Source organism: Furipterus horrens, unplaced genomic scaffold (genome assembly GCF_987537825.1).
Source record: "Furipterus horrens unplaced genomic scaffold, mFurHor1.1.pri manual_scaffold_2, whole genome shotgun sequence".
In the NCBI taxonomy this organism is placed as follows: domain Eukaryota; kingdom Metazoa; phylum Chordata; class Mammalia; order Chiroptera; family Furipteridae; genus Furipterus; species Furipterus horrens.
The window spans coordinates 161752893-161776071 of record NW_028327172.1 but is presented as its reverse complement, the minus strand read 5'-3'; the positions used below and the strand labels follow the sequence as shown (position 1 = coordinate 161776071).

General features: G+C 37.0%; 1 protein-coding gene across 3 annotated transcripts; it reads left to right on the top strand.

Annotated features, from left to right (window-relative positions):
* Window positions 1–5487: 5487 nt before the first annotated feature.
* Window positions 5488–22138, top strand: LOC150019837 (caspase-1-like). 3 transcript variants are annotated; one of them, XM_090266706.1, is made up of 10 exons: window positions 5488–5565; window positions 6208–6474; window positions 12933–12995; window positions 15768–15865; window positions 16513–16686; window positions 17089–17323; window positions 17753–17896; window positions 20391–20500; window positions 20994–21097; window positions 22038–22138. In XM_090266706.1, the coding sequence occupies exons 1-9, from the start codon at window positions 5559–5561 to the stop codon at window positions 21090–21092; spliced, it is 1197 nt and encodes a 398-aa protein (XP_090122832.1). In that variant the 5' UTR covers window positions 5488–5558; the 3' UTR covers window positions 21093–21097; window positions 22038–22138. The 3 variants fall into 3 exon arrangements, with proteins under 3 accessions (XP_090122832.1, XP_090122831.1, XP_090122830.1); XM_090266705.1 differs by lacking the exon at window positions 17753–17896; XM_090266704.1 differs by lacking the exon at window positions 17753–17896 and having other exon boundaries at window positions 12933–13001.
* Window positions 22139–23179: the final 1041 nt, after the last annotated feature.

Sequence of the window (23179 nt, the reverse complement as noted above, 5' to 3'; positions counted from 1 at the left end):
GAAGACTACAAAAAGTATATCAACAGCAACACACTCATAGTAAGGGATTTTAATACCTCATTGTTAACTATGGAAAGATCTTCAAAGCAAAGAAAATCCAAGGATATTGAGGCATTGAACAACACTCTGGAAAAAATGGACTTAATTGATATATATAGAACTTTTTACCCCAGAGAAGCAAAATACACATTCTTTTCAAATGCACAGGGGACATTTTCAAAGATAAACCACATGATAGGACACAAAACAAGCCTCAAAAAATTCAAGAAAATTGAAATTATATCAAACATCTTCTCAGATCGCAGTGCCCTGAAACTAAAAATCAACCTCAAGGAAAAAACTCAGAAACACTCAAACTCATGGAGAATGAATAACATGCTATTAAATAATGAATAGGTTAACAATGACATCAAGGAAGAAATCAAGAACTGTCTGGAAACAAATGATAATGAACACACAACAGCCCAAAACCTATGGGATACAGAAAAAGCAGTCTTGAAAGGAAAGTTCATAGCAATACAGGCCTACCTGAAAAGGATAGAAGAATCCCAAATAAAAAATCTAACCCTAAAGCTACAAAAACTAGAGCAACAACAACAAACAAAATCCAGAGCGAGTGGAAGGAAGGTAATCATCAAGATAGGAAGAGAATTAAACGATGTAGAGACTAAACAAACAATTCAAAAGATCAACAGAAGTAAGAGCTGGTTATTTGAAAAGATGAACAAAATTCACAAGCCTTTAGCTGGGCTCATCAAGAAAAAGAGAGAGAACCCAAATAAACAAAATCAGAAACAAAAAAGGAGATATCACGACCGATATCACAGAAATACAAAGAATTGTAAGAAATTACTACAAACAACTGTATGGCAAGAAAATTGACAACCTAGATGAAATAAAAAAAATTTTTGGAAACATATAATCTTCTAGAATTGAGAAGAAGCAGAAAACCTGAACAGACTGATAACAAAGAGTGAAATTGAAACAGTAATCAAAAAACTCCTAGAGCATAACAGCCCTGGATCGGATGGCTTCACAGGCGAATTTTACAAAACACTTAGGGAAGAACTAACACCTACTCTTCTCAAACTATTCCAAAAAATCCAAGAAGAGGGAAGACCCCCAAACTCTATCTATGAAACCAGTATTACCCTAATTCCAAAACCAGATCAATACACAACAAAGAAAGAAAACTACAGGCCAATATCACTGATGAACATAGATGCTAAAATCCTCAACAGAATATTGGCAAACCAGATCCAGTGACACATTAAAAAGATCATACATTATGATCAAGTGGGATTCATCCCAGGGATGCAAGGATAGTTCAATATTCGCAAATCAATAAATGTAATACACCACATAAAATGAAAGACAAAAACCACATGATCATATCAGTAGATACTGAAAAATTATTTGATAAAGTACAACACCCATTTTTCATGAAAATACTCATCAAAATGGGAAGAGAGGGAGGATACCTCAATGTAATAAAGGCCATATACGAGAAACCTGAAACCAACATTATACTCAATGGGCAAAAACTGAAAGCATTCCCCCTGAAATCAGGAACAAGACAAGGATGTCCACTCGCTCCACTCTCTCCACTCCTATTCAACATAGTATTGGAAGTTCTAGCCATAGTAATCAGACAATAAAAAGAAATAAAAAGCATCCAAATTTGAAAAGAAGAAGTAAATCTGTCACTATTTGCAGATGACATGGTAGTATACATAGAAAACCCTATAGACTCCACCAAAAAACTACTTGACCTAATAAGTGAATTTGGCAAAATAGCTGGGTACAAAGATAATATTCAGAAATCAAAGGCATATCTATACACCAACAATAAAATATCAGAGATAGAAACTAGAAAAAATTCCACTTACTATAGCCACAAGAAAAATAAAGTACCTCGGAATAAATTAACCAAAGATGTAAAAGACCTGTACTCAGAAAACTACATAACACTGAAGAAAGAAATTAAGGAAGATACAAATAAATGGAAGCATATACCATGTTCATGGATGGGAAGAATCATTAAAATATCCATACTACCCAAAGCAATTTATAGTTTCAATGTAATCCCTATTAAAATACTAGCAATGTATCTAGAACAAGTACTTCAAAAATTTATATGGAACCAAAAAAGAGCCTGAATGACCACAGCAATCTTGAGACAGAGGAACATAATAGGAGGACTCACAATACCTGATATCAAACTATACTATAAGGCCACTGTAATCAAAACAGCCTGGTACTGGCATAAGAACAGACATATAGATCAATGGAACAGAATAGAGAGTCCAGAAATAAACCCAGACCTCTATAGTTAACTAATATTTGACAAAGGAAGAAGAAATAATAAAATGGAATGAGAAGAGCCTCTTAAACAAATGGTGTTGGGAGAACTAGACAGGGACTTGCAAAAAAATGAAACTAGACCACCAACTTATGTCACACACCAGAATAAAATCAAGATTGATCAAAGACTTAAATGTAAGATATGACACCATAAAAGTCCTAGAGGAAAAGATAGGCAGGAAAATTTCAGATATCCCACGTAACAATATTTTCACTGATACATCTCCTAAGGCAAGGGAAATAAAGAAAACAAAAAACAAAAAAGCAAATGGGACTACATCAAACTAAAGAGTTTCTGCTCAACAAAAGAAAACATCAGCAAGATGAAAAAGGAACCAACCATATGGGAAAACATATTTTCCAATGATACATCAGACAAGAGATTGATCTCCAAAATATATAAAGAACTTACACATCTGAACACAAAGAAGATAGACAGTTCAATTAAAAAATGGGCAAAGGACCCAAACAAACACTTCTCCAAGGAGGATATACAGAGGATCCAGAGGCATATGAAAAAATGCTCAACATCATTAGCCATCAGAGAGATGCAAATAAAAACCACAATGAGATACCATTTTACACCAGTCAGAATGGCCATCATCAACAAATCAACGAACAACAAGTGCTGGTGAGGATGTGGAGAAATGGGATCCCTAGTGCACTGTTGGTGTGATTGCAGACTGGTGCAGCCACTATGGAAAACAATATGAAATTTCCTCAAAAAACTAAAAATGGAACTGCCTTTTGAACCAGCGATTCTACTACTAGGATTATACCCAAAGAATCCTGATACCCTAATTAAAAAGAACTTATGCACCCCTATGTTCATAGCAGCGCTGTTTACAATAGCCAAATGCTGGAAACAACTCAAGTGCCCATCTATAGATGAGTGGATTAAAAAAACTGTGGTACATTTACACAATGGAATTAAATGTAGCAGAAAGAAAGAAGGAACTCCTGCCCTTTGCGATAACATGGATGGAACTAGAGAGAATTATGATTAGCGAAATAAGCCAGGCAATGAAAGAAAAATACCATATGCTATAACCCAATACAGGAGACTAATGAACAACACAAATAAATGAACACAACTGAACAAGAAACAGAGTAACTGTTTTCAAGGGGGAGGGGGGAGAGAGGGACAGGGGTAAGTAGGGGGAGGGTTTAGCAAAGGAACTAATACAAGTAACCCATGAACATGGACAACGGTTTCAGGATGGACCATGGGAGAAGGGGTGGGCTGGGTGGCGGGTAGCAATGAGGGAAAAAGTGGGACAGTTGTAACAGAAAAACAATAAAATAAAAATAAAAATAAATAAAAAATAAATAAAATCTACACAGTGAATTTTATTCTAATTAAAAATAAATTTAACACTTAGCCTAGAACACAGGGAGAAACTGGTGTTCCACATGTCAAAATGCAAATTTGTTTTTGATAGTATAGAGTTTTAAAATAACAGCAATACAGCTTTTCATATTTAATTTAGATATAGCCTGCATTTATTTATATGCATGCATTGATTCATATGCATACACACACACTGTTTTAGTAACTTTGGATTATTATTCTCATAAGAAACTAAGATAATAATCTTGCATGTATTTTTAGTAAATAAATTGATAACTTTGAAAGACTAATAGGCATTTTTGTTGTTAGTCCATCTTCTATCAACCATATCTATAAAATAAACTGGTTACACTGAGATTTTTTAGGGGGTTAGTAATTGAACATGTGCTTACTAAAAGCGGTGACCTTGTTAGGCCTTCCTGCATTCCTCTATCTTCCGATTTAACATCCTCTAATATTTCATAAAGCACTTCCTTAATTAATTTCTTCTCCTTGGCACTATTGCATTCTAACATTATCCCAGTTACATACTGGGTTTCATGTTTGTTTTCTCTCCTTGAATGTGAAGTCATGAGAGCAAGGAGCCACTGTTCTGGTACCTACAAAAGTGTCTAACATGGAGTAGTTCATTCATATATACTTTCTAAATGAATGAATGAATGAGATGCATGAGGATTTTAAACAACTAACCTTGGCTACTTGTTTAATATTAATTTAGAAAAATTTAAATAAAAAACACTAGCATCTAACAAATAATAACATCGTGTGCTAATGATGTGCCAGACAATGAACTATGGCAGTTTCCACAATTTTGTTCATTTAATGCTGAAAGTTGTGTAGCTATGTACTATTAACTAAATTACTTTACAAGTAGAAGAACCAAAGAATGGGAAAATATGATACCTTTCCCAGGAATGGAAGGTTAATATCTAAGTCACATGTTCTGATTCCAGAGCCTGAGCTGTTAGTCTCTACAGTGTTCTACAAAACAGAACCATCTGAAAATAGTTTTAGATAGGAAAATATTTGATTCTGGTGAAAATATTTCATACTCGTGCATTCATAATAGCAGAACTGCTTTTCAGGCACACATAGTTCCTAAGACACAGCACAGAACTGCAAGATGGGGGAATGGCCACAACAGTTCAACTTCTTCAAATGTTGTAGATTGAATATATGTGTTTTTCCAATATTTATATTTTGAAACCTAATGCTCAAGCTGACAGTAATGAGTTGGGTCTTTTGGGAGTTAAACTGACCATGAGGGAAGAAACCTTATGAAAGGGATTCATGCCCTTATACCAGTGGCTCCAGAGAAATACCACACTTTCTGCTATACAAGGGCATGGTGAGAAGTTGGCAGTCTGAAACCCAGAAAAGGGCCTTCACCACCACCCAACCCTGCTGGAACCCTGATCTTGATCTTCCAGGCTGCAGAACTGTGAGGAATAAATTCCTTTGTTCCTAAGCTACCCAGTCTGTGGTGTATAGCACCATGAATGGACTCTGACACTGAGGAATGAATTACTTTTTCAGCTTGTTACCTAATGAATGAAAGATTCATTATGGTGTGATTTTAATTGCATACATAATTTCTTATTCCTTTCTTATCTTCTAGGCTCCACTGCCTTCTTACCCAGACTGGTGAAGATATTTTTCAAGGAAATACTCCCTGATACAGTCTAAGGGTTAAGCAATCTGATTATATTTTGTAGAAAAAAAAGCATTGTTTGCAGGAGAAGTTGGTACTTCCTAATATGTTTACACACCCCGCTGATAGGAAGATAGAACATGCTTTCAGTTTCAAATCGTACATTAAGGACAAGAGAGAAAAGCCAGGGCCATGGCAGGTGAGTTTTTATTTGTTCAATTCTTTTACTGTATTAAAAAAAATTCTTGGGGAAAATTTTTGAATGTAGCTTGCTTTTGGGGAAGCCAAAATAGTTTCTGGGAATGTTTAGATGAGCAGAATTGAGAGAGAGGGAAGAAAGAGGAGAGACGGCAAAGGGAAGCAGTGTGGGTCCCAGGAGACTTTCAGAGCTTTCAGAAAAGAAATGCAAGGGCCAGGAAGGAACTGCGGCTTTACTGGTATTCTGCTGTCATTTTGCAATCTTAACTGAATTATCTGACAGAGGGTGCACAATAGCATAAGGTACATGCCAGCAGCTGTTGTCCCAAGGAAGATGGCCTTCACTGTCTCTTTTTTTTTTTTTTTTTTTTTTCCGGTTATGCAGAGTTGAATAGATGTGACACACTGTCATGCCAGTTTTCAAGCATTAAGAGCTATAGTAAATGTCAGACTTCAGGCCATTCAGTGAGCATACATGGATTATACTGAGGGAAGATTAAGAGATGTGGGTATTCTCAGTATAGCTGAACTGTGTGGAGTGGGTATTTAATGGATTAAATCTAAAGGAGGCTATTCCCTGCTGCTGACAGAAGAAAAAACAAGCTTATTTTAGTGACTTTAGGAATCCTTGTGCTTCAAACAGACAGTTTTCTGAAGTCGAAGAGAAAGGTGTTTATCCAATCAGTGAGCATTGGCACGATAAATGGCTTATTGGATGGACTATTGGAAAAAAGAGTGCTGAACCAGGAGGAGATGGAGAAAGTGAGAAAGGAAAATGACACAGCTATGGATAAGGCCCGAGATTTGATCGACTCCATCATTCCGAAAGGGCACCAGGCAAGCCAAATATTTATCGATCTAATTGGCGAAGATGACTCCCAGCTTTCAGGCAAGCTAGGGCTCTTTTCAGGTAAGATCAACAACTCTGCATTGGTCATGTTAGTTTCCAGACAGCTTCTTTATAGATGGCTGCAGGGCCCCACTTCTCAATGTTTGCCACTATTGTTTGTCCTCTGTCTCTTTACTCTTTTTTAAAAAATTTCTTTAGCTTCAGTAGCCTTCTTTGGTTTAAAACTCATTTCCCAACCTAATATGTGGTAGCTCAGTTGTTGAAGCTTGTGAGGACAGTCTGAACAGCTTCATAACAGATTCTCCAGTCCTTCTGGCAAGGCACATTACTTATTTATTTAGTTAACTAGTTAATCAGTTAGTTGTATCTAGGTGTCCTTATAAACTTATATAGTTATCTCACATGAAGACTTAAGGTGTGTAATCAAACCATTTTTTATAATTTTTCTCCCAAATGTTGCTCTCCATGAGGAATAAAATATATTTCAACGATGGTGATGTACAGAGAAAATAAATTCAATGCTTACAGAAAAGCTAGGATTTTAGAAGTCTATTTTTCTTCTAATTGTCTTCTGAATTTTCTTTTGAGTAACATTGTTCTCTAGTGTGAAACTAGGCTATGGACCATTCTGTGAGGCCCACCTCCCCCACTACCTCCCATTCTCCTGAGGCCCTGATACAGGACTCAGGCAACTGACCTGACCCTTCTTTAAAAGTCCGTTATTCCCTTAACACAACAGAGATGGGAGCTCATATGGATTCCCAGCCACTGGTCTCTTTTATGCCTCCCAGCTCTAATAAGAAAGAAAAGTAGTTCTTTGAAAGTAAGAAGCTCTTTTTCTTAGGGATTAAAGAAGGCTATGTCTATCTTACTAACATAGAAAAATTTATCTCTGTGTAATTTCTTGTTTTTCTTTCAGTACAGATTTTTCATTAAAGACCTCAACCCAATTTAAAGACAACCAATAAGGACCTATAGGCATTCAAAAATAATTGTTTTTTCTTCCTTGCCCTATTCCTTACAAGTCCTAGTCCTTGAACAGTAGAGGCACTTGTGCAATCCTCTGTATACTCTAACCCATGGAACTGGCCTCGCCACTTGGCCACTTGTCAAATATTGCCTCCTCAGACAGGGTTGTCACAGATTTCTCTCTTCCTCATCTACTTGCTAGTTTAATCAGGTTTGCATAATATGGTAATTAGATGCCATATATGAATGACTCTAGAAGGAGAGATATTTCTAAAAGAAAGTTTTTGGCGTGTACACAGCTGCCAGAACAAGGCTTGCTCCAAAAAATGTGCTTGAGTTTATTTTTTATTTTTTTTCAGAATATTATTTTTTATTATTTCTAAGTATTTTTTAAGTATATTTTATTGATTATATTGTTACAATAGTTCCAATTTTTTTCCTTTGCTCCCCTCCGCCCAGCAACCTCCCTCCCCCAACAATCCCCCCCCAAGTCCATGACCATGGGTCATACATACAAGCTCTCCTGCTTCACCCTTTCATATATTCTTCTTCTTTTTTTTCAATTAATTAATTATTTTAACAATAAAAAATAACAATCCCTCCCTCTCAGACGTAAGACCCTTTATAATCTTATAAAGGACAATGCGTGAAGGTCTTGAGCTCTTCTAGCTGCTTCAAGCTGGACATGGTCATTGTTTTACCTACCCTTGGGTCCAGAAATCCCTAATAGGAGTGGAGGTGTTGAGGGAAGGGTGGTCTTCCCACTTGGGAAAGGATCGTGCAGACTCCAGGTCGGTTGGCTGTCCCCGGACAATGGCATCTTTGATTAACAGGCTGGCATCCTTGTTGTATCCTGGAGGCAACAGATTTGGCACCAGGGTTAAAAGACATCATTCAATCTATAGCCACTAGATGACAAAAGGCAGGTATTGATTTTTCAATGTCCCACATTAGGGAAAAGAAGGGCTTCTTTGGAGGAAGGTGTGACAGGTACATCTCACCTGTACAAAACCCTTTTGCCATTATACTTAGTATGGGCTGAGGGAAATATTTTAGGTTTCCCCCCTCTCAGACCTATGGGTCCTTTCTGTCCAAGCCATTAGGACAGAAAAGAGAAACTAGTTTTAAAGTGAAGCCCACAGACCACCCCATTCTTCACCAACCCAGCCACTTATTTCAGCCAAATCATTGAGTCTCAGGAGGCAGCGATGCAGACAGGATTAAGTGAGGCCTATACATACAGACGATCACTCAGGTAATGAGATCGTAGGCCTATGCCCTTTGAGAACAGAAAACACATGTTAATTTATGTAACATAACCCACATACAAGTCTCTAAATCTGTAGGACTGTCTTATCAGAAAGACATACAGTTGCAAGGCATTTGACATTCTTCTTGCCTGTAAATGAAATATCTTTGATGATACCATAGACATAGTTTAACTTTCAAGTGAAAACAAATTTTAAATGAAAAGAAACTTTAAAGATGGTTAGCTGCACTACTTTATAGTCTACCACTGAGCATTGTGATTTTTCTTGAATTGCAATTTTTCTCCCTAAGATTACCCTCCTTGTCATTAAAGGGACTGCATTAAGTCCATTTTTAATTTATCCTGTTCATTTGTATAAACACAAGAGCAGAAAATGATCACTTATGATCTTTAGTTCTGCTTTGCTGGAACTTACACAAGGAACCTTTAGGGTGACCTTTAGTCTGCCCTTCAGGGCACGGAAGCAGAACCACATACCTGGCATTCAGCCTTGCCTGCAAACACCTCTTTTCCAAGTCATTCTGGTTTTCCATTGTGCCTTAAGGTCCCATCTAGCCATCTTTCAGGAAAACAACCTTTATTCATTCCCTGGAAAGATTGCCGTGGACCACGCATCCAACCAAGGTACCAGGCCTTCTATCTCGTGGGCTTTTATTACCTTTGAAAGTCAATCCCAGTTCCTCAGGGCTTTTTGGTAACAACCAGAGCCCAAGCATGTCTTCTTTAGGCATGACATTCTAGTCAAAGTCTTAGTCAAAAAAAATTTCTATGAACAACTGGTCTTATTAGTTTTATGCAAAGAAACATATCATTACTTACTTCTTTAGAATGCCAAACTCTGGAGGGATCAGATAGGGAGAAAAATATACAGTGTGAAGGAAAATCCTTGTCCTTCTAATATTCACTGAACTTGCATTTCCATTCTTTATATTTTCATTTCTTCCCCCACTAAAAAATTTTTTTGTTTGTTTTTTCATTACAGTTGTCCCACTTCCCCCCCCCTTGCTTCCCTGTATCCTTCCCCCCTTCTCCCATATTCAGTCCCCACCCAGTTGTCCATGTCCATGGGTCATTTATACATGTTCTTTGACTAGAACCTTCCCCTTCTTACCACTTCTCTCCCTCCCATCTCTCCCTTTGTTACTGTTAGTTTATTCCTTGTTTACATACCTCTGGTTCAATTTTGCTCATTTTTTTGTTGTTCATTAGTTTCCTGTAATAGATGATAGCATAAGGTATTTTTCTTTCGTTGCCTGGCTTATTTCACTAAGCATAATTCTCTCTAGTTTCATCCATGTTGTTGCAAATGGTAGAAGTTCCTTCTTTCAGTAGTTATTCATTGTCATTTTCCCCCTTTGTACTCGTGTTCTTCTCTGTCTCTCTCTGTTTCTTCATCTTCTTAAAGCAGACCCTTTAGCATCTCTTGCAATGCTGGTTTGGTGGAGATGTATTCTTTTAGCCTTCTTTTGTCTTGGAAACTCCTTATTTCACCTTACATTTCAAATGAGAGTCTTGCTGGGTAGAGTATTCTTGGTTGTAGGCTTTTGTTTTTCATTGCTTGGAATATTTTTTGCCATTCCCTTCTGGCTTGTAGTGTTTCTGCCGAGAAATCTGATGATAGCATTATTGGAGCTCCCTTGTATGTTATTAGTTGTTTCTCTCTTGCTGCTTTTAGGATTCTTTCTTTGTCTTTGAATGTTGCCATTTTAATTATGATGTGTCTTGATGTGGGCCTGTTGGGGTTCATCTTCATTGGGACCCTTTGTGCTTCCTAGGCTTGCGTTACTCTTTCTTTCCTCTTGTTAGGGAAGTTTTCTGTCACTCGTTTTTCAAAGAGGTTTCCTAACCCTTGCTCTTCTTCTTCTCCTTCTGGAATTCCTATATTACGGATATTATTACGTTTCATGTTGTCCTGCAGCTGTCTTAGAACCTCTTCAGTCTTGTTCAGTCTTTTTTCAATTTGTTGCAGTGTCTGGGAGTTTTTGTCTACATTGTCTTCCAGCTCGCTGATTTGATCTTCTTCCTCTAGCCTCCTTTTAATTTCTTCTACTGTGTTCTTCAATTCAGAGATTGTATTCTTCATTTCCTCCTGGCTCTTATTGATAGCTTCTATATCCTTTTTCATGCTGATGTAATTCTCAGTAAGTTCCTTGTAGTTTTTCTGGAGTTCCTTATAGTTTCCACTGAGCTCGTTGAGCTTCTCCATAATCCATGTTTTGAATTCCATATCTGATAGTTTGCTCCCCTCTATTTCATTTAGCACTCTTTTTGGGGATTCTACCTTTCCTTTCGATGGGGGGTTGTTTCTCTGTCTCCCCATTTTTTTGACTCCTATTGTTTGTTGGTGCTTCTTAAAATGATCTGCACTTCCTGGATCTGCCCCTGGTGGCGTCAGATCCTGTACCAGTCTGGGCCTAGGCAGCCTGTTGGAGACTTCCCCCTGATCTACTGCCTTTGTCTGTCTCTTTTAGTTGTTAATCTATTCAATCTGTGATTAGCTGTCAGGCTTAAGGATTGTGGGTGTGGCAGCTTAATTCCTGTAAGCAGGGCTTTTGCTTCCCCTCAGGCTGACACCACTTGGGGGGGGGGGATCGTCTGCCTGCAGCACTGGGGTCGAGTCAGCACTGGGACCCACTTGGCTGCCCCCCCAGCTCTCCCCACAAAGCCACCATGCCAAACTCTCCCCAAGTGTCTCCAGTCCTCTCTGCCCGCCCTCCACTGGAGCCCATGGTAAGTGGGGGCCAAAATATTTTCATATGTGATCTGCTTAAGAGCTCTTTTTCTTCAACTGTTTCTCTCCAGCTAGCAAAAAACCCTGTGGCTTTTCACTTTTCGCAGCTGGATACTATTTTACTTTCCACTCTGTTGCTGTAGGCTGGGAAGCTCCGCTGGGGGTTTAGAACCTGCCCTTCTCAGGGGGGAACCCCCGGCTGCTGAGCTGTTTCTCAGTCCCTTCAGCTGCCACCCGTGTGAGCCCAGCCAGCCCTTCTGCATCTCCGCACTCCCTACCAGTCACGTTGTGATGTAGCGACCTATTCTGTCCCTCCGTGGTTATAAGACTTCCTTCCAGCTAGTGTTTGGTTTGTTATTCCAGATGATTTCTCCAAAATAAAGTTGTAAATCCAGATTAGTTCTGGGAGGAGGTTAGTGTAGCTTCCACTTACTCTTCCACCATCTTGTTTCTCCGTTCTTGAATTTATTGATGGTCAATTTAGTTCAGCAGAATAGATGGGACATATGGGACAAGCTTCAGCCTGTTACCTTAGCTTTGACATTTGTGGGAAGCCTATAGCTCTTCCTCTTTCATGCAGGGAAATGCTCACATTTTGTCTAAGGAAATCTTTTCTTCAGTAGGAACTATGTAATACAGTCTCAGATTATTTGAAATTTGTTAGCTCCTGCCAATTCTTAAAGTTTCTGGAATAAGCTTCTCAGATGTGTATTGTTATATTGAGATTCTTATAAAAACTTCAACAAGTTTACATATAATTTTTAAAATTGACAATCATAAGAATCATGACCTCAGATGATACATTATAGGTTTTAGAGCCCCAAATAGAGTAACTGAGGCTTTTCAGTGTCTTTCTAGGGTGACACACTTAGTAGGGCAAGTACAGATTACAGTGATTGTGGTCAGCACTCCTGTCACACGCATAAACCTACAGTGACCTTGGAGTATATTAGTAAACAAGAGCCCAGGATTAATAGTCAAGACAGGTTTGTGTTTACATCCTAGCTCTACCAGTTCCTATTCTATGCTATGTAGAAAATTGAGTTACCACTGATTGAGGGAAGACCAATGAGTCACCTCATTATTTTCTGCTGTAATCAATCTGGGCAAGGCTAACTGTCAACACTTAGGTGCCTTTTCTTCTTAGTTTTCTCCACACTCCAGATAAGCTCTGAGTTAGATAACTTCACTTTGCACATACCTGCTATGCAGTTGTGGTCACCTAAGGAGCCACCTTGAAATATGCATATTAAGAGAATTCTTGATTCTACAGCTGATGAAGTCTCAACTCCACTTTCATCATAGAAAGCAGAAATCAAGGGATTCACTTGTAGACCGTCTTTTGTCCTGCCTCATATGTTGAAGTCTGGTAATTCATGTGGTGAGGTTTTTGTTCCCCAGTAAAAAACATGTGGTTCCATGTACATCGTATTTTGAACAGGATCAAAATTTGTGGGAGTTATTTTCAATGGGGAGTTTCTAACACAATGGGGAAAAATTCTTCAGAGATTATAGGTGACTATTTTAATGTCTTTTATTTTTTCTTAGGTCCGCAATCAGAAAGTTGTCATAATACCCAAGACTCCCAAGCAGAGATTCTTCCCTTTTCAGGTAATGGTATGTTCAAAGCAAGGTAGTTTAAAGCTCATCTTCCTTGACATTAACTACAGATTCTTGGGATAAACCTAGAGGGAGAAGACAATGGGTAATTCTCCTGTATTGATCCTATGCCTTTAGCTAGTTTCTACTTCTTTTCACAAAAGTCATTCCTGCAGTTTTACTACAATGTTTATACTAACAAATTCTGAGTCTTCTTGTCAAATTCTAACTACCAACTTCAATGCGACACTTCACTATTGTAATGCCTACTCATCATATGCAGTCTCATCTTTCACAGACCTGTGTTTCTATACGTACCCAGAGCTGAATTTGCCATTTTTTCTCTATACCTTGCTTCTCCTCATCTTTTCTCTATCTTGCTTAATAGTGCCAACATCACTAAGTTATTCAAACCAAAAACCTGAAGTTTGCTCTTAAGCTCTTTCTTCTCCCTTATACCCTTCAAACAGTGGCCAAGTTTTATGAATTTCACTCTCAAATCCAGATCAGTCTAGACACTTCTAACTTTACTCCTGTAGATCAGAGTCCCTATTTCCACAGGTCCTTATGATTCTCCAGCCATAACTCTCATTATATTTTTCCTTGCATTTAAAAAAATAAATTCATCATCGCCTTTCACTGGACTTTAAGCTTTATGAGAAAATTGGATGCCTCCAACTTATTCATAGGTATGATACCATCTAACAGTAGTTGACTCACAGGGTGCATGCAGTAAATATTTGTTAATATACTATTTTATCAACTAATTTCACAAAATTTCTATTATTTGCTACACCATTAGAAAAATATTTAGTACCTACCAACTGTGTCACAGACCTTCTTCTACAGACTGTTTAGAGTGTAACAAACAAGACTAATAAGGTTCCCGTTTTTGTACACGTCATGAATGATGAGGTATTTAAAAATCTCCACCACCACATTAAAGTCAGCCAAGAATTTAAGGATGAGTATAACACTATGAACACCCATATCAGTTAAGATGATATGGAATTATGCAACAAATCAAATAATTTTAATGGCACAGATATGATAGAAACCTATGTCTCCTTCATGAGTGGGCAAACTTCATGAGCAGACTTCTCACCACCAAGTGCTAATTCAGATACCTAGATCTCTTCCAGCATATGACTCTGATATCTGTGATATAAAATGACAAAATTACTGTGGTCATAACCATCAGTTAATGTCATTGGAAGATATGTCAGAAATCAGTTGTGAGAGATTTTGCTAAGCTTGACCTGGATATATCACAAGGTAGTTCTGCTTGCATTACTTGCCTTGAACTCAGTCACTGGGCCACACCTAACTGCAGAGCGGTTGGCAGCACAGACTAGCTGTGTGCCTAGCAAGAAGAAGACAGTGTCCTGTCAAAAGCTAGCCAGTCTCTGCCACAAAAATTTAAACACAAAACATTTTATTTCACACAGTATTGAACGTGACCCAAGAAAATCCTAGGTCCAATATGACAAGAAAGATCTTAAAAATATTTCACTCCTCTACCTTGAAAAAATGATCTCACCTTTACTGAGTCTTGACAAGGTCAATATGTATTATATTCCTTATGAGCAAGTTTTATGTTTGCATGAATTCAGCTTCTTTCTTACTAAATAATCATTTTTTATTTTTACTGGAGAAGTATTTCACCCACAATTCTCAAGTTATTTCAGCAGACATGACTCTTTTCTCATAAAGTAAAAAGACCTTAGATTTCAAAGAAATTTAGAGGCCACAGAAGTATTTCACCAAATTTAGAAATTACTGCAATGAATGTATTAAGCGTGGTTATCCCATACATGCATTCTTAGATATTTAAGTGGAAGGGACACTCACTATATAAACAAATGCCATATTCCTTAGCTACGTAAAATTACCTCTGATATAACCCAAATCTTTTTCTTTAATATTTTCCTTTGTTCTCTGGATTCATGTCTCAAGAAAGAGAGCACTTCTTCCTCCTAATAATAATTTCTATAGTTTTTTCCAGTATATTTATTCTAATTCTCTTTTACTTTACCCACAGTCAACATATGATGTTATTGGGTTTGCCTAAACAAATATACTATAATTTCTTCAAATTTCCCTTCAAAACTGAATATAACTTCCTTATGTAAATAGTTTAGCTTCTGACATATCATCCAAATATTTTAAAAACATATTTATTTTGAAACAGAGCTTATGTTACTTCTTTAGCAAGTACGTCACACTGTTGGATGATATTAAACTTGTAAAAAAATAAACCCTAAAAACATTACTTACATAAACCACTGTGAAAACTCTTACTCTTACACTTATATAATCAATATTTAGGTCCATGAATACATATAAAAGGTATCTTCATTTTAGTATTTAGCATCCTATTTCACAGCCCATTCTATTTAATCTATTTAATAATCTTTATCCTCCTCCCCATGTATATACACAGTAGAGAATCCTGAAGAACAGCACAAAACCTTTCCTTCCTTCCTTCCTTCCTTTTTTCCTCCCCTCCTTCCTTCTTTCCTTCTTTCCTTCCTTCTTTCCTTCCTTCCTTCCTTCCTATCTTCCTTCCTTCCTCCCTCCCTCCCTCCCTTCCTTCCTTCCTTCCTCTCTAATGCCTACTGTGATACCTATTAAACAAACAAGCATGCATATATATTTAAAAACATTTGAAATAGAGTAATCAAGCTCTATTTCCATTGTGGCTTCATGTGAAGACAATGCTGTGAAGACCATCAGCTGGACACTCAGGGATGTCATTATTCATAATCTTTCTTTCTGTTTCAGCTCCCCAGGCAGTGCAAGACAACCAAAGTCCACGAGGGAGTGTGAAGCTTTGCCCCCCAGAAATAGCAGAAAGAATATGGAAAGAAAAGTCAGGAGAGGTGCTGTGCTTAGGGCATGAGGATCTGGGGGAAAGAAACCCTGGACATCATTGTACAGGGCAGTGGTACTTTCCTAGAGCCAATTTCCTTGAGAGGTTCTGGAAAATCATCCTGCTATTTCTCTTAGATAGAAGATTCCTAACTCCTAGAATCCCAGGCATATATGTTGAGTTATGAGATTGATACAACTTCTTGGGTAAATAATTATAATAATAACAACAATGGCATTCATTGAATTCCTAATATGAGTCAGATACTCTTCTAAGCATGTTGTCTACAGTAATAACACCTTAAACTGTCAAAATAGCCCATTTTATAGATCATGAAACTGAGGCACAGATTATAAAATATTTTGGCAAAACCAGTAAACTGAAGTCAGTTTTAAAATTATGCCATTCTTGCTTCAAAGACTGTTCTTTCACACAATCCTAGCTTTCAAAAATATTAAGTGAACAACTGTCACCTGCACATTTGTAAACTATTTCAACTCCTATTGTAAGATACATTTGCCCTCGCTGTTTTCAATCTACAGTTCATGATATTTGGTCTCTGGGTAAAAGTAGGGAAGCAGAAGCAGGCTTATACCATCAAGAAGAATATTTAATTAAAGAGAACAAGACCGTTTATGCAGTCTGCCTTTCCTACAGATTTACCCAATAATGGGAAAGGCCACTCGCACACGTCTTGCCCTCATTATCTGCAACATAGAGTTTGACAAGCTCTCTAAGAGAGCTGGAGCTGATGTTGATATCAGTGGTATGAAGAAGCTGCTAGAAGATTTGGGATACAATGTGGATGTAAAAAAAAACCTCACTGCTTTGGTAAGTTCTTCCAGAATGTAGGAACAATGATCACTCCATTCATATTTCTAAGGAAGTTCTGGTTGTAGCACTAGAATCATAATCTCTTGATAGTCTAAACTTTAAATTTGCCTTTCAAGAGTGGTTAATGCTACAATAACCGCTTCTAACACAGAGATTTTTGCAAGAGCCTGGTGGTACTTTTATTTGGGAAATGTTCTATTAAAACAATATTACCCTTTCCTCTTTACTAGAAATTCCTGAATGAAATATACCACCACCACATCACATTTTTCTGAATGGAAACTTAAATTTTCTTTTGTTCTTATTGATTTTTATATCACCCAGGAATTTCTTAAGTGTCTCTTTATTGAATTCCCAAAGTGCCTTGATAATCATAATCAATAGTATGATTTCTTTCAGGACATGACTACAGAACTGAAAGCATTCGCTGCCCGCAAGGAGCACAAGACTGCTGACAGTACTTTTCTGGTGTTCATGTCTCATGGTATTCGAGAAGGCATTTGTGGAAAGGAACACTCTGAGGAAATCTCAGATATATTAAACATCAACACTGTCTTTCAAATTTTGAACACTTGGAACTGTCCAAGTTTGAAGGACAAACCGAAGGTGATCATTATCCAGGCCTGCCGAGGTGGTGAGTGCTGATCTCTGTTAGAACACAAGGTATACAAGTATTGATATCATCATTTATATACATCCAGTATTTTCCTTTCTTTTTGTATGTATCTGCTCCTTAATGTCACAGAACACCTACTGTAACCAAACAAAATTATAGCTGCTGTGTGTTGTATGAATGGTCAATAGATATTTATTCTATTTTCAACTAAAGAGATACCACTTCTAGCCTTAAGACTTTGATATTTCAATGTCATTAGAATTCATTTAAGGTTTACTAGAAATAAGAGTTGTTAAAAAGATAGTTAATGGGATGCATGTGTATATATGCATATGAATGAAAGACAGAGACAAATAGATTAGTAAATATGGTTGAACAGAGGTTTAAGGGAGAAATCAATTCTCTTGGCTGTTGGAAGTAATAAGAAAGAAAATCTTGTCTTTCTAGAGAACGAAGGGGTGGTGTGGTTAAAAGATTCAGTAAAACCTTCTGGAAACAGCTCCTCATTGGCTCCAGAAGATTTTGAGTATGATGCCATTAAGAAAGCCCATGTAGAGAAGGATTTCATTGCTTTCTGCTCTTCAACACCAGGTAATGAGTTCTTGTGTAGGATACCTCTGGGGAAATTACTAACGTGGAAATTCACCCACGCTCAGTAGAGAATGAATATCTGTTGAAGTTTCCTTGCCACTTCTGAAGAACAACTCAAATAATTCTCCCAGTTTAAACCTTTAATTGCTCTTATTCACAGAACTCAAATGTGTGCATATTTTTATTAAATTAGTAATTAGTAAACTCCCATGATGCAGAATAGTTTCCTGGAACTGTGAGGGATCAATATAGAAATATCTACACTGAATAAATTAGAGTCTGACTGCACATAGAAAAGGTTCACAATGTTGGGATCATTCAGCAGTTCAATTTGCCTAGACGTCATGTATTTACAGAAAAATAGAATCTAAAGTGAAAGAGAAAGGTAGAAAAGCAGACCAGGCATATTAAATCTCTATGTTAAGTTGGTTTCAACTAGAAGTATAGAATGAATGAAAAAAAAAAAAGAAACCTTAATGATTTCTAAATCTAGGCTATGGATTAAGAGTACATACTGCCAATTATATTCTGATCCTACCATTTAGTATTTGTAAACTAGTCCTATTTATCCTCTCTGAGCTTTCTTTAAATTCCTCACTGATATATGCAACTACAAATATCATTGTTCTAAGGATTAAATAAAGTAATATGTGTGAAATATTGAGAATGATAAAGAGTAAAACACATTAAACAATTACTATTATTAAAGATGTTTTCATTTGTAACTTAAGTTTTTATCTTGAGTTACTTTCTAGCTCATTTAAATAAAAGACATTTGAATTCTTGAGCATTCACATTTTTCTTTGATTCGTCGTCGGCAGCCGTCCGTCTCGAGAGACGATGGTGTAGCTTCTTAAGTCTATCTGCACCGCCGAGAATGGCTGTGCAGTCCGACTTGGGAGTGACACGGTATGTGTCTCCTCCCGTGTTAAATCGACATCTTGCGATGACGCTGGAGTGTCCTCTCCAGTGAAGCTGATTACCTATGTCCTTAAGGCCTAGTCTCTGCTTAAATAGTTTAATTAACAGATTCAATTATTTCCTTTAATGAAGTAGCATCTTTCAAGAGATAGCCTCTTTTTGCATTGTGTTGATGATGTCTTAATGTAGAAATCAATGATTTTTTTTCAAAAATCAAAAACTGATACTAGGCAAATAGTCCCTCACATTTACAGCTTGAGTGTATTTAGCAGACTTTAGTATTAGACATACCTATTCTTTAAAATTCTTTGATCCTAGAAATCCACAAAATATTTACCTCTGACTATATAGTTCTTTATAGACCTATGGCTTCTCAACATTCATCTTGATGATTTCTTTCACCTTTTCTTTTACTTTCCTCACTCCTCCACTGCAGATGATCCCTAAAATCTTCAACTCTGTTATCTTCAGCTAGTTATTTTCCACTAGTAAATTTAGCTCCACATATTCTGGTGTTAATCCCAACTACATTGTAGTGTTCTCCTGAAGACACATGACCATTACTCCCTTAATTTCACAAAGAACTTATGAAGATTTTTGCTTCATCCTCTCTCCCATCCTTTTCCTTTAACTGGAACTAACATTATAAAATAGCTGTGACTTTAAATAGAATTTTAATTTGTAATTATTATATATTTTATTACCATTATAATTAGCTAAAATACTTTGTTAATGTTCATGTTTATGGTTAATACATAGCTAGTTATGTCATTTCTATATATTTCTTTGCATAATTTTAAAATGGCTTCATGATTTCTATGTCTCTACTCTTTATATAGTTACTATTACTCTTCAATATTCTCTTCTATAAGACTGTTTTGTCCTACAGTAGAATCTTTCTCTCTTAAACCTTTTCTAGGATTGTACTTCTTTTATATTTGTACCATTTTCATATTTAGTTAACATTTTCTTAGTACAGATACCTTATGACCACTATTATTTTATTTTAATTAAATTATTTGTAAAGTAGATGTTTAAAAAGTTATCAATATAATTACCTTGTATAGACTGAGTATAACATACCCTACATTCTCCAAGACACATATAATACATTGCATCTAATCTTTAAATATGTTTTGTAGTAGAAATTATTACCCTACCCTGTGTAGTCAAGGCCATTACATTAAGAGTATATCATTAACTTATATCAGAATGAGTAAATAGCACTCTCGGGATCCATACTCAAGTACTTTCCCAAGGCCCAATCACTTCCCTCTGCCCCATTCTACCTTTCTTTCCCTATCCATTAGATTTGCAGATCCTTGAACTAAGAGACAATGCCAACCTAACTTCTGCACCATATATGGCATCCCTCATATGACATTAACAACTGTTGAGTATTAGTAAAAATATACTCACCAATATTGAATATATTCACTAAATAAGGGCAAACAGTGTAGAGAAAGCAGCATGAACTCTAGAAGCATCCTCAGCTGCAGTGAAAATCCTAGCATTCTTTCTTTCTATCCAGACAAGAATTTTGCATGCGATTTGGAATGTGCTTTATTCACAGATAATGTTTCTTGGAGACACCCCCAAAAGGGCTCTCTTTTTATTATGAAACTCATTGAACATTTGCAAGAATATGCTTGGTCCTGTGACCTGGAGGAAATATTCCGAAAGGTAAAGCTGCAGATGTTTCTCATACTCTACTTTCCTGGATATTTGACTATTCCAGTTGGAAACCTAGGAAGAAGCTCTGGACATATTTATCTTCCAGAAATGCCCTTTTTAACACATGAGTTTGAGGGTCTTTGGTGAGTCAGCAAACCTGAAAGCTAGATCCAACCTGCTATGCTGCTATGATCTAGAAATTAACCTCTGAAAAATAATAATTTATTTTAACTTCCCTCTAGCCCTAAGTAGACAAACAAGTGGATTCCAATTTGCTTGTGTCCATAGCTATTAGATCCAGCAATATATTTTAAAACTCTGGCCAATTCCATGCTTAGATACCTTAGATATCCATATTATGATTCTTAAAGATGCACAAACTTTTTGTTTTTATGATATGCTTTGCTATACTTTTGTAATTTTTCCAGCTTAAGTGAAGATCCTTCCACTCATAAAAACAAAACAAAACAAAACAAATAAACATATTATCTTTTCCTTTTAGGTTCGATTTTCATTTGAGCGACCAGATGGTAGGGTACAGATGCCCACCACAGAAAGAGTGACTTTGACGAGATGTTTCTACCTCTTTCCAGGACATTAATATAAGTAAGTTGTATTAGTGTCAATGGACATATTTGTGTACTGTGGAGGTGGATGAGGTTGGGAGAAGAGGGTTTAAACTTCATGCTGGCCAAGGTCTCAAGGTCTAGTAAAATAAATGTGAGGTACTAAAAATAAAACCCTAATTCAAAAGAACTTTGCACCCCTATGTTTATAGCAGCACTGTTTACAATAGCTAAGTGCTGGAAACAGCCTAAGTGCCCATCTGTAGATGAGTGGATCAAAAAACTGTGGTACATTTACACAATGGAATACTATGCAGCAGAGAGAAAGAAGGAACTCCTGCCATTTGCGACAACATGGATGGAGCTAGAGAGAATTATGCTTATTGAAATAAGCCAGGCAAAGAAAGAAAAATGCCATATGATATCACCTAATACAGGAAACTAAATAACAACATAAACAAACGAACTAAATAGGACAAGGAGCAGAATAACAGTCAATAGGGGGGAGGGGAGGGAGAGAAGGGGGATAAGTAAGGGAAGGGTTTAGTCCAGGAATGTGTATAAATGACTCATGGACATGGACAATGGGGAGGGATATGATTGTGGGAGAGGGGTGGGCTGGGTAGGGGGAGCAATGGGGGAAAATGGGACAACTGTAATAGAAAAATCAAAAAACAAAATTAAAAAAAATAAGATAAGTCTTTCTGTTGGTTCAGTGCAGAGCACATTGCTCTGCTTTAAAGTTTAGCTGAGTTAGTTGGCCCTTTCTCAGGGTCAGCTGATAGAGATTGAGATGTGGCCATAAGATGGTGAAAGTCTGGTTTTAGAGTTCCTCTCTTTCACGCAGCAGAGCAATATTTAGACATAGTATGGCCTCTTCCCTCTTATGAGTGTGTATGTCCCCATAAGTGTAGTGATTTTTAAACTTGTGTTTCTTTTAATTGAACTGTTTTTTAATGTTTATTTCTTTCTCCTTGCAGAAAACCAGGAATTCTGTCATTCTGTCCCCTTTTTTGGAATTATGTCAGCAGAAAACAGATATTTCTTTAAACGTGCCAGTAAATCTGAAATTAAAAACAAACAAAGGTTGTTATGGTTGTTTTTCCATTCTGAAAAGATAGGGGGTGGTATTTGGAACAGTTAATAGATGTCTTTAGAACTGATCTGCCTACCAGCACCATTTTTCCTTCTATAAATCATTTTATGGCTTTCAGTTTGGGGGATATCGATGCAAATCTCAGTAGGTGTTTGACTTCAAAGTATTTTGGAGCTCAGCAGGAGAGATGCATAGTGTGATAAGGGACTTATCCAGAGTTTACTACTACGAAAGTCTTGGCCAGAAATTACAGATTTCTTTCCTTCCATAAGGTATTTTAGGGATGCTAAGTAATTTTGATTGAACCCCAGGAAACTAATAGTTTACAGTCTTATTAAGAAGACGAGATAGTCAACAGACATGAAACAATTAGCTGACAATACATGACGCCCTATGAAAAAGCACTAGATGTGTTGTAAACAAAGAAATGTTCTTGTGTGATGCAGTTGTAATGAGTTTGGGGTGAAATCCTCCACTCAACAATGTTAGATTTAGGAGGGACTGGAGGGACTACCTATTCACTTGCAATTATGTGCCCTTTCTTATTCTAACCCATATGAAGACCTTCAAAGGTGAATATCAGGGTCTCTCTCTTTTTCTATTTTTTTCCCATTAACTGTTCTTCCTGGCATATCTCTTTTGTACTCCCATGCATTTGTTCTACTACAGCCTCAGATGGCCTCTGTTATCACTCACTGTTCAGAGAATATCATATATGTGTAGTGAGAAGTCACCTGCAGTAAAAATTAAGTGTGCAGATAGGCTTAGACAGTTAAATGCATGAGGGGAGTGAAGACAAAGATTCCTTAATTTAACCATAAGAACTCAAAATGACAGGGTGACAGGGAGACAGGGAGGGGATGATACCAGCAATGTTGAAAAAGGAAATTGAAACTACTTTGGGAAATTCTTAACCGGAAGTGAAACGAGACCTGTTAGTTTCATTCTTTCAGAGGAAATACTGAGAGATCAGAAAAAGAGCAAAAAGAAGGCAGCGCAGTGGGTGCCAGCCCACAGGACAATGTT